We start from the raw sequence: 12,789 nt of genomic DNA, 5'->3' as shown, positions 1-12,789 counted from the left end.
CGACTTGCTGATAGCCCACCGATCAGGTTAACAGCCGGTACTAATAATATTTCATGCTCCCTATTTAAGACTGCCAAGAGGTGGGTCCTAATTTGGCAATTTTTGTTAGGTGGGTCAGAGCTCGGTCACCTTTGGGAACCACTGATCTGTACTGTGTTCACTAAAATGAAATACTTATTAAATGGAATACTTTTAAGGGCCGTTCACGTTTATGAAACATTAAAATTTCCCCTTTCACCCCTTTTCACCACAAATTTCTAAATCACACCACAGACTAATTATGATCTGAAGATTTTAATGTTAAACGCGACTAGGGTTTTATAACTTTTATGCATTGATTCAAATAAAACAGCTGGAGTCATCGAATCTTACAAAATTCAAAGGAATTTGAGCCTTCTATACTCTAGTTACATTTTATATTTTAATAGCAGACAAACAGCGTGGTTATAATACAGCAGCGTTTCCACTTAAATATGGTATGTGATTGCTGTATACTTGTATTGTAGGTACAAATTTATTAGACTCTTGTAACACGTATCCAGTTTTTGATGGGAATCATATGGATAAGACATTACATGTATTCAATAGATATCAGTACCATATACCAGTTCATACCTCTCCAGCTTTTGATGAAACCAATCAGGTACCACTATTTTAACACTAAGTATTTTTTCATCTTCTCCTCTATTAACTGCCAAGGTCTGATGTGGTTTAACGAAATGCACTGGGCATTTCCACTCAAAATACACTTTATAAGTTTCAGGGTCAGATTTGGTGTCCGTTTTCATATTCTCAGTTTCCTTTGGTTTTGTTGAACTTTTGGTGCGGCTGGTTTGAATTGTGAATCTGGTTTCCTCTTTCCTGTAATGGAAAAAACAATTGAAATAATTTTAGTCCTATCAACAAACCCTGTTAATTCAATTGGTTTTTCTCAAAATTTTATCACAGAAATATTGAAGTAAATATTTTGGATGTTTGATGCTTCAAGATTTATAATATGATTTGTGTAAGTATGATAAACTGATAATAATGAGATTATGTTGGAATTTATTTTAGGTACATTATGGCCTTATGGCAAAGAAAATGCATGTTATTAAATCATAATATTAGTGGGTCTATTGCGAATTTATTTACTTATTTATTTATTGTGATAAGTTAATTTACAATTAAAAATTAAAATTCGTTTATTTCGAGTAACATAATGATACTCGTACATATTGATTTGAAACACTATACTATGATACACTATATTACAATATTTATTTGGATAAATAGGAGTTCAACATGCAAAACTGGTAGAATGCATGCCTATAAATAAATGCCTTTTAATTCAAAATAAACTTACAATTTTCTCATCTGTTCAAGTACTCTTGTATCCTTATAAATAACATCAGCAATGATGTGTGTCACATGTGTCTCCACTTTGTCCACTGAGGACAGCTCATCATTATCAGTGCACAATGTCCGTAGATCTACATAGTCTCCATTGAGCAGCTTCATGGCATAAGGCTCTAAGCCTAGATTACGCGCTTTTTCTGCCAGTGACAAGGAGTGGGTCTTTAATGGGGCATACTGAAAATATTTAAAAAATTGATAGTTTCGGTTGCAGGCGCCCTGCTTACAGTACAAAATGAAGACACATATGGTGTTCTTCGCCGTAAATAGGTTAACAAGCCAATAAAGCTAAAAATAATTCATTACCAGAAGCAATATGAAGAATGAATTCATTTGAAGAAGTATCATTCATTACTTCTTGACAGACAGTCTCCTCTACCGAGGTGGCATGGAGACAGAAGAGACAACCTATTATGTGCAGGAATGCAACGGTATGGCCACATACAGTAGAGAGCAAACATCACATCACAGGAGCTCTCAAGGTCCTACTCAACATCAAACCTGCTTGTTGTACAATACAATAAAATATATCTTACCACTAAATCAAGTTCTGATAAATTCCGAGCATTCAAAAGACTTCTTTCAACATCTGGTGTCAATTTCTTAGATTTTCTCAAAGTCTCCATTACAGTTTTAGTTTTCTTTTTTAAAGCAGTAATGTTTTGGTAGCTTTCAAACAATTCTTGAAGCCTAAAAATAAAGCATTATTTATTTTGTCACTGTAAACAGTATTTCATTTCATCAGGTGACAACCAAAACTTACTAGTTGTCTTATTATTAGTATGGTTTACTATGGTTCTGAACTTGTGGTATAGTTTGTGTCATCTGTGATGATGCACAGATTTGTCAAATCTAACCTTGAATTACGAGTCAAGGCATGCATCTTCATGAATGACACCATGTATAGTAATTACTGAGCCTGATAATGTAATTGGGAGATGTAACTATAACTGGCAATTTATTTTATTAACAATATTTCACCATCACTTAATCAACTAAATTTCAATACATGCATAAAATTATGTTATGTCCCATTAGATATTACCTTAAAAACTTAGGTCTTTTCATTAGAGGTGTCAGCAGGCTGCCATATATTGAGCATTAGCATGTCAAGCACTAGGATGCTTACCCTACTATAAGTAATAAAATTGAACTTAATAAAACTTAATAAAACATACCGATCTGGCATTAAGTAGTCCACTTCAGTCTTTCTGTATCTGCAAATGAAGGGTAAAGTACACCCTATACTTAGTAGAGAAACAAAACTTTTAGCCAAGTATAACGGCACCCTCTCAACCTGCGATAGCACCTCTGCCTCATCCCATGTAACAATATGCTCGGTATTTTCATGTCCATCGTCATCTGATTGATCTGACACTGTTTCTATTTTCTTCGATCTACTAGCTGTGGCTTTGGGTTTAGACTCCGGTTTTGCTGGCACCTTAAATATTTCATCTTTATCAGTCTTAAGTTTTTTACTTGTTGATGGCTCTTGTTTTGCAACCGCGGCCTTCCGTTTTCGGGTAGTAGTTGTAGGTTTTTCCATTGCAGCGCATGAAAAAAAAATAGTTTAGCCTGGTTTTCTTCTTCCTATACTTTAAGTAAATAAAAGAAATCGGTATAAAAGCAAAACGTAACGTAGTCAATCCTAAAAATACGAAAGCGCCGAGAGCGACAAGTTAATTAATTGTTGACTACTTGACAGTGACAGTGGCAGCACGGCTCCGACAGCTGTTTGTACGTTCGAATACTAAAATACACCAAGCAAACCAGTGTTGTGCCGTTTGGTAATAGTTGTGAATAATAGTTGTCGACAGTTGTTATTTGTAAATGAACGCCGGGTACTTTCTGTAGGGAGGCCCGGTCAACAGAGGACCTACCGCGAACCACGTTCGATGTGTTGCCTCCCTATCACACTTACGTTTGAATTTACAAGTGCGCCAGAGAGGCAACACGGCGAACGTGGTTCGCGGTAGGGCCCTCACGTGCTAGGCCTAGGGGCCTACCGCGAAAACCGAAATTCGCAAATTGCGGGGATCTTTCTCTTTTACTCTCACTAACACCTAATTAGAGTGACAGAGAAAAATGCCCGCAATTGACGAACTTCGATTTTCGCTGTATACTTTTCCGTTCCACGTAATATCAGGACATCGTTACCAATATACTATAAAATAAATACATTTTGGAATTCCAAACAAAGTGTTTCTTAATATATTTTAGAACTGGTCACACACATCTTAGCTATAGCGAATCACTGATCCACCATAAACTTCAAACACTTAGTAACCGCCGAGATATCGCAGATTCCGTCTTACTCTATAAAATTATGCGCAATATATTAGATGTCCCCTCGCTACTACACCAAATACAGCTCAGAGTTCCTCGTAGACGTCAGCGCCACTGTCAGAAGAAAAGGTTATTCTCGATTCCCAACAGTAGAACGTGTTATGCACAAAATATATTCATAAGACGTGCCTGCAAACTATTTAACGAAACTGACAAGCTCTCTAACATAGATATATTTACTTGTTCCATTAATACTTTAAAACGTGCTTTTCTTTAGGTAATAAATGTAATTATGCATGTTTTCTTTTACGCTCTCAAATGTTTAGTTTTGGGTAACATTTAAAATTGTAATCTTAAAGAAAAAAAAAAAAAAAAACAGACTGTGATTTTATGTAAAAAATGAAACTCTAGGTCTAAACTTCAGCAATTTTGTATAAGTACTGTTTGTAAACGACTGTATGTTTCTAAAATATAATAAATAAATATAAATATTGTTAACGATGATCTGATATTTCGTCAATCGGACAACTTAGTCTGGTTATCGGAAATCCGTACACGTGGTAATCGACGAACCAGAGGACAGGGACTTGTGACAAGGGAAATACATTACCGAACTTCAAGGGACCTTTATCCTAACATAAAATAAAGTGACATGGAATACTGTTAGAAAAATACACTTTTCATGATTGTCTATGCTCCCTTCCTATAAAAAGCTAGGTGACCATAGAGTTCTCTCTCTCTCATTTCTGACAAGCCGCCTATGTAGCTGTAAGTTATAATATGTGTCGTCCATTAATTTATTTTAAAACATAATTGAAATACGAAGTCTCTACAGTCGTTGTGTGTACCTAATTCCAAATGCATATTAATTATTCAATATAATTCCTGCATGAAGATGATTGTTTGATTTGTGTCCGTCACCACGAAAACCTTCCTGCGCTCTCAACTCTGCTAAAAGGTTAGTGGTCCAGAAAATAAAGGTCTACTGTTTTATCCCATGAAGGGTTTTTACTGTTAGAATAACAGGACCTGTGTTCGTGTAGAATAAAACTTGAGTGTTGTCGACTTTCACGAGCACGAGGTATAACCTCAAAATGGCGGAATCACAATCATCAAATCATTTTGCTACTTCTACATTAATTGAAAAGCTGCACGGACTGGATAATTATTTATCTTGGAAATTTGCAATTAAAATGATGTTAACATTGGAAAATTTGTGGGGCTGCGTCGATGGTTCCGACGCGGACGGCGGCAAGGACGCGAGGGCGCTGGCGCGCATCTGCCTTTCAATTCAACCCAGCTTATATCAGCTTGTAAGAAACTGTACAACCTCCAAGGATGCCTGGAAAAAGCTCGCTGACGCCTTTGAAGACAAAGGACTTTACAGGAAAGTACTCTTACTCCGACAGTTACATAGAGTTGAGTACCACAATTTCTCCTGCATGTCTGACTACATAGAAGGTGTGATGAAGCTCGTCGCCCAGCTCTCTGATATAGGGAAGAATATTGAAGATGGCGAAGTGGCCGAAATATTGCTCTCCGGATTGCCAGAAGAATACAATGTTTTAGTATCTGGCTTGGAAACAGCTGGATTAACAAACACACTCACTAGTGAAATCGTCCGTACTCGACTTTTACAGGAAGATCATCGGAAAAGCAACATTCAGACTAACAATGATACATCAACAGCGTACATGATAAAGAAGAAGAACACCAAGCTTTTATGCTCATATTGCAAGCGCAATGGACATGTGGCCCGCAGATGTTTCAAGAGGAAACGTGAGGAAGCAAAGGCAAATAAAGAAGATCACACATTATATGCTGCTGCCTACTCCGCATGTACCTCTGAAGACTTCATCATTGATAGTGGCGCAACGGTTCACCTAGCAGGAAATCAGGAACTTCTTCATGAAACCAAAAAGAAAAAGTGTTTGATATCTATTGCTAACGGAGAACAGCTTAGCAGTGAGCTCATAGGTAAAGTTCCTCTTAATGAGAAAACTTGTATAGATAATGTAATTTTTGTGCCACAGCTGGCAAGTAATTTATTATCAGTAAATCAAATCACTGAAAAAGATTGCATTGTCGTTTTTGATAAACAATCCTGTAATATTTACTATAAAAATTCATGTAAAATCACAGGCAACTGTTTCTTATCTGCTAACAAAAGTAATGGGCTTTATAGACTTAAGTTGCAAGAGCAGCACATTCCCAAATTAGGTCACTCTGCGTCTCTTCACTCTAGGCAGGGATTACAGAGTGCCAATGCTGCCGTGCCCGCGCCAATGCATCTTTGGCATAGACGCTTAGCACACCTGCATCGCGACGGTATGTACGTTCTGGGTGGAGGAGATCAGTGTGTTGGTGTCGTTTTTCAGAATAAACACGATTTGCCAAGCAGCTGCGTGCCATGCCTTACTGGGAAGATGTCTGTGACACCTGTTCCTAGGCAAGGAAGTGGACGTGCTACTAAACCACTGGAGCTGATCCACAGTGACGTGTGTGGTCCGATGCAAGTCAGCACTTGGAATGGAGCCCGCTTCTTGCTGACATTCACTGATGACTGTACCAGGAAAAGCTTCGGTTATCTCATGAAGAATAAGTCAGAAGTAAGTTCCCATTTTATTGATTTTAAAAATATGGCAGAGAAACAGACTGGGTTACATATCAAAATTTTACGTAGTGATTGTGGTACAGAATATTGTAATAGTAGTTTATCAAGTTTTCTTAAACGTCATGGTATAATACACCAAACGACTGTCCCTTACAATCCAAACCAAAATGGTGTATCGGAGAGATTAAATTTAACAATTCTTTCGAAAGCTAGAGCAATGTTGCAGGAAAGTGGTTTGGATGATCGTTACTGGGGTGAAGCTGTGATGACAGCAATCTATTTAAAAAAATAGATCCCCTAGTAGATCATTATCAAACAAAATTCCGGAATGCGAGTGGACTGGGTCAAAAGTTGATCTGAGTCATTTGCGCGTCTTTGGCTGCAAAGCATATTCCCATGTGCCACATCAGAAAAGACGAAAGCTTGATGCTAAGGCTAATCTATATATATTTGTTGGTTATGGTGAAACATGTAAAGGCTATAGATTAATTGACCCCAATAATCCTCGCAAGGCAATTTACTCTCGAAGTGTAGCTTTCTTAGAGGATGAATTTATGGACAAGACACCAGTTACGAGGCAGGCTAGAGAGCATTTTATTATACATGATCAATTAAATTTTACCAATTTTAATAATAATTGTTATAATGATATTTTACAAAATAATGGTGATCATGTAGCAAGTGATAACTGTGATACTAGTGTTAATGAGAACTGTGATATTAGTGATAAGTCTAAAATAAGCTCTAAAAATGTTTCAGATGCGGATGTAACGCCAACTGCGCAGTCTCCGCTCTCTGATCAGTATCTGTCGCTTGATGAAGATGGTGATGAGGGTGATGTGAACCTGCACTCAGACACTCCATCCTCTCTGCCAGACCCATCACTTCGAGGAGGAGAGTCGATTTCACCGGTTGCTGCCGATGCGTCGACATCTCGCCCCGTTCGCAGTACGAGAGGTATTTTCCCAGAGAGATTTAATGATTTTGAACTGTTGTCGCTATATGTCACTGATAGTTATCAAGATGAACCACAGACATACTCCGAGGCTATCAGTTCCCCTGAAAAACATGAGTGGCTTACAGCTATGAGAATCGAACTTGATTCAATGGTAAGAAATAATGTATGGGAACTAATAGACCGGCCTATGAATCAGAATGTTGTTAAAAATAAGTGGGTTTTTAAAAGAAAATTAGATTCTGCAGGTAATCTTGTTAGATACAAAACTCGTTTGGTTGCCTGTGGTTACAGTCAAAAAGAGGGTAAAGATTTTTCAGATATCTATGCACCAGTAGTAAGACATCAAACCCTCAGACTTTTGTTTAGCATTTCAAATCAGCTGGCTCTACATATGGATCATATAGACGTTACAACCGCGTTTTTAAACGGTAATCTTGATGAAACAATCTATATGGAGCAACCGGCTGGTTTTAAAACAGACAAAAATAGTAATAAAGTATGTTTATTGAGAAAAAGCATATACGGCTTGAAGCAAGCAAGTCGTATGTGGAATGTAAAAATTCATCAAGTGTTAAATGAAAATGGCTATAAACAAAGTAAATGTGAGCCTTGTGTTTATGTTAAGAAAACCAAAGAGGAATATATTATCTTAGCATTATATGTTGATGATTTTTATGTGTTTCATAATGGCTGTATTGATAAATTGCTTTTACTTTTAAAGAACAATTTTGAAATTCGACATTTAGGAAATTTGAAAAATTGTCTTGGTATGAAAGTAACTGTAACAAACAATATCACTGTATTAGATCAGTCAGACTACATAAGGCGCATTTTAGCTAAATTTAATATGAGTAATTGTAAACCTGTATCTACTCCATTGCCAGTAAACTGCAGGCTGGATAGACCTGATAAGCCATGTTTAGAAGATGAGAAATATAAATACAGACAGCTTTTAGGGTCACTTATGTATTTATCAGTGTGCACTCGCCCAGATATATCTTACGCTTGCAGTCAGCTGAGTCAGTATAGTACATGTTTCGACCAAAGTCATTGGCGTGTTGCTAAACGAGTACTTAGATATTTGGCTGGAACAATAAATTATGGTCTTTGTTTTCAAAGAAGTCGTAGTTTAGATATTGTAGCTTATGCCGATAGTGATTGGGCAAATGACTTGTCGGATCGCAGATCTTATACTGGCTATGTTATAAAAATTGGTGAAAATGTGATTAATTGGGAGGCTAAAAAGCAGAGATGTACAGCCCTGTCAACATGTGAATCTGAGTATATTGCCATAAGTGATGTATGTAAAGATATATGCTTTGTTAAGAATTTCTTGTCAGAAATAATTGACAAACATTTTGATGTTACTGTATATAATGACAATCAGAGTGCTCAGAAATTGTTATTAGTTAAAGAATATTCCCATAAAAGAACTAAACATATTGATTTGCGATACCATTATGTTAAACAGCTGATACAGGATAAGAAAATCAATGTTATGTATTTACCTACAGATAAAATGCTTGCTGATATATTTACTAAGCCTTTGTGTATTGAAAAACATACATGTTTTGTAAAGGGTCTAAAATTGAAATGTATAGAATGTTAGTGCATTCATTGACATTTGTAATTTTGCTTCTTCCTTTTTAGTTTATTAACATGTATGTACCAATAGCTATCACAGAGCTTTTTATTACAGGAGCATATAAGGAGGAGTGTTAGAAAAATACACTTTTCATGATTGTCTATGCTCCCTTCCTATAAAAAGCTAGGTGACCATAGAGTTCTCTCTCTCTCATTTCTGACAAGCCGCCTATGTAGCTGTAAGTTATAATATGTGTCGTCCATTAATTTATTTTAAAACATAATTGAAATACGAAGTCTCTACAGTCGTTGTGTGTACCTAATTCCAAATGCATATTAATTATTCAATATAATTCCTGCATGAAGATGATTGTTTGATTTGTGTCCGTCACCACGAAAACCTTCCTGCGCTCTCAACTCTGCTAAAAAATACAGGGGTGTAGGGACACTGATGAATCTCGGGCCCCAGATATTGCCTAGAGTAATATGATTTTCTATCCACGTAGGTACTATGGGATATTGAAAATATCAAAAATATTACTTACCCTTGAATTGTTGCCACTTCCTATGGTAAATATTGGTCTGTTATCATTTATAATTGGTTGAACATTGCACGTCTGTTGTACGGTTCGTGTCTAAAATTAAACAAATCCCTGATTTAATTTGTTTTCTGTTTAAAATATTACATGAGCAATGAGCATAAGTACCAATTAATTAGCTTGTGCTTACCCTTGTACTGGTACCACTTCCTAAGGTAAATGTTAGTCTATTGTAATTTCCTGTAGGTTGAACATTGCGTACCGGTATTACGACATGCTTCTAAAATAAAACATACAAATCTTTTATATTTGTGCGGCATGTAAAATGTAAATATACACCATTCATAATTTTTATTACTTAGGTACTGCCTGATAATATATTAATTTTTTTCAATGTTAATAAATCCAGAGTTTAAACTCATTAATTAATTTAATAAAAAATTATTATATAATATATATATATTCCCTGTTCATGTTATAAATACACACGATCAAGTAAGTATATGACTTAGACCCACAACTCACAATTTTAATAGCGAAATACCTACAGAGGGTACAAAGCCAATCGCAAAATATGACTGTTTGGGCTTTGTTCTCTGAGGGCAGACTTTGTGGAAGAAGTCAACTTGCAAGTTACAAGTTAACGAAAAACACCTCAAATATTTTGTTTTAATGATGCTACTTACTACAGGTTGATTTAATCTTTCATATATTTTAGCAGAGTTGAGAGCGCAGGAAGGTTTTCGTGGTGACGGACACAAATCAAACAATCATCTTCATGCAGGAATTATATTGAATAATTAATATGCATTTGGAATTAGGTACACACAACGACTGTAGAGACTTCGTATTTCAATTATGTTTTAAAATAAATTAATGGACGACACATATTATAACTTACAGCTACATAGGCGGCTTGTCAGAAATGAGAGAGAGAGAACTCTATGGTCACCTAGCTTTTTATAGGAAGGGAGCATAGACAACCATGAAAAGTGTATTTTTCTAACACTCCTCCTTATATGCTCCTGTAATAAAAAACTCTGTGATAGCTATTGGTACATACATGTTAATAAACTAAAAAGGAAGAAGCAAAATTACAAATGTCAATGAATGCACTAACATTCTATACATTTCAATTTTAGACCCTTTACAAAACATGTATGTTTTTCAATACACAAAGGCTTAGTAAATATATCAGCAAGCATTTTATCTGTAGGTAAATACATAACATTGATTTTCTTATCCTGTATCAGCTGTTTAACATAATGGTATCGCAAATCAATATGTTTAGTTCTTTTATGGGAATATTCTTTAACTAATAACAATTTCTGAGCACTCTGATTGTCATTATATACAGTAACATCAAAATGTTTGTCAATTATTTCCGACAAGAAATTCTTAACAAAGCATATATCTTTACATACATCACTTATGGCAATATACTCAGATTCACATGTTGACAGGGCTGTACATCTCTGCTTTTTAGCCTCCCAATTAATCACATTTTCACCAATTTTTATAACATAGCCAGTATAAGATCTGCGATCCGACAAGTCATTTGCCCAATCACTATCGGCATAAGCTACAATATTTAAACTACGACTTCTTTGAAAACAAAGACCATAATTTATTGTTCCAGCCAAATATCTAAGTACCCGTTTAGCAACACGCCAATGACTTTGGTCGAAACATGTACTATACTGACTCAGCTGACTGCAAGCGTAAGATATATCTGGGCGAGTGCACACTGATAAATACATAAGTGACCCTAAAAGCTGTCTGTATTTATATTTCTCATCTTCTAAACAGGGCTTATCAGATCTATCCAGCCTGCAGTTTACTGGCAATGGAGTAGATACAGGTTTACAATTACTCATATTAAATTTAGCTAAAATGCGCCTTATGTAGTCTGACTGATCTAATACAGTGATATTGTTTGTTACAGTTACTTTCATACCAAGACAATTTTTCAAATTTCCTAAATGTCGAATTTCAAAATTGTTCTTTAAAAGTAAAAGCAATTTATCAATGCAGCCATTATGAAACACATAAAAATCATCAACATATAATGCTAAGATAATATATTCCTCTTTGGTTTTCTTAACATAAACACAAGGCTCACATTTACTTTGTTTATAGCCATTTTCATTTAACACTTGATGAATTTTTACATTCCACATACGACTTGCTTGCTTCAAGCCGTATATGCTTTTTCTCAATAAACATACTTTATTACTATTTTTGTCTGTTTTAAAACCAGCCGGTTGCTCCATATAGATTGTTTCATCAAGATTACCGTTTAAAAACGCGGTTGTAACGTCTATATGATCCATATGTAGAGCCAGCTGATTTGAAATGCTAAACAAAAGTCTGAGGGTTTGATGTCTTACTACTGGTGCATAGATATCTGAAAAATCTTTACCCTCTTTTTGACTGTAACCACAGGCAACCAAACGAGCTTTGTATCTAACAAGATTACCTGCAGAATCTAATTTTCTTTTAAAAACCCACTTATTTTTAACAACATTCTGATTCATAGGCCGGTCTATTAGTTCCCATACATTATTTCTTACCATTGAATCAAGTTCGATTCTCATAGCTGTAAGCCACTCATGTTTTTCAGGGGAACTGATAGCCTCGGAGTATGTTTGTGGTTCATCTTGATAACTATCAGTGACATATAGCGACAACAGTTCAAAATCATTAAATCTCTCTGGGAAAATACCTCTCGTACTGCGAACGGGGCGAGATGTCGACGCATCGGCAGCAACCGGTGAAATCGACTCTCCTCCTCGAAGTGATGGGTCTGGCAGAGAGGATGGAGTGTCTGAGTGCAGGTTCACATCACCCTCATCACCATCTTCATCAAGCGACAGATACTGATCAGAGAGCGGAGACTGCGCAGTTGGCGTTACATCCGCATCTGAAACATTTTTAGAGCTTATTTTAGACTTATCACTAATATCACAGTTCTCATTAACACTAGTATCACAGTTATCACTTGCTACATGATCACCATTATTTTGTAAAATATCATTATAACAATTATTATTAAAATTGGTAAAATTTAATTGATCATGTATAATAAAATGCTCTCTAGCCTGCCTCGTAACTGGTGTCTTGTCCATAAATTCATCCTCTAAGAAAGCTACACTTCGAGAGTAAATTACCTTGCGAGGATTATTGGGGTCAATTAATCTATAGCCTTTACATGTTTCACCATAACCAACAAATATATATAGATTAGCCTTAGCATCAAGCTTTCGTCTTTTCTGATGTGGCACATGGGAATATGCTTTGCAGCCAAAGACGCGCAAATGACTCAGATCAACTTTTGACCCAGTCCACTCGCATTCCGGAATTTTGTTTGATAATGATCTACTAGGGGATCTATTTTTTAAATAGATTGCTGT

At 35.9% G+C, this 12,789-nt stretch overlaps 1 protein-coding gene across 4 annotated transcripts in view; it reads right to left on the bottom strand.

Moving 5' to 3' along the window:
* LOC133521486 (uncharacterized protein YdcI) overlaps positions 1 to 12,789 on the bottom strand; it is a 28,753-nt gene that overhangs the window by 9,720 nt on the left and 6,244 nt on the right. The window contains exons 4-10 of one of the 4 annotated variants that reach the window (XM_061856476.1): positions 10,063 to 10,089; positions 9,567 to 9,656; positions 9,383 to 9,472; positions 2,574 to 2,905; positions 1,932 to 2,085; positions 1,346 to 1,572; positions 616 to 861 (exon numbers count right to left, since the gene is read on the bottom strand). In XM_061856476.1, the coding sequence (XP_061712460.1) occupies positions 616 to 861; positions 1,346 to 1,572; positions 1,932 to 2,085; positions 2,574 to 2,905; positions 9,383 to 9,472; positions 9,567 to 9,656; positions 10,063 to 10,089 (1,166 nt within the window). The remainder of the gene's footprint in view (positions 1 to 615; positions 862 to 1,345; positions 1,573 to 1,931; positions 2,086 to 2,573; positions 2,906 to 9,382; positions 9,473 to 9,566; positions 9,657 to 10,062; positions 10,090 to 12,789) is intronic. The other 3 variants (XM_061856477.1, XM_061856478.1, XM_061856479.1) reach the window with 3 other exon arrangements.

This window comes from Cydia pomonella, chromosome 9 (assembly GCF_033807575.1).
Source record: "Cydia pomonella isolate Wapato2018A chromosome 9, ilCydPomo1, whole genome shotgun sequence".
Lineage (NCBI taxonomy): Eukaryota > Metazoa > Arthropoda > Insecta > Lepidoptera > Tortricidae > Cydia > Cydia pomonella.
This window is presented reverse-complemented; position numbering and strand designations above follow the sequence as displayed.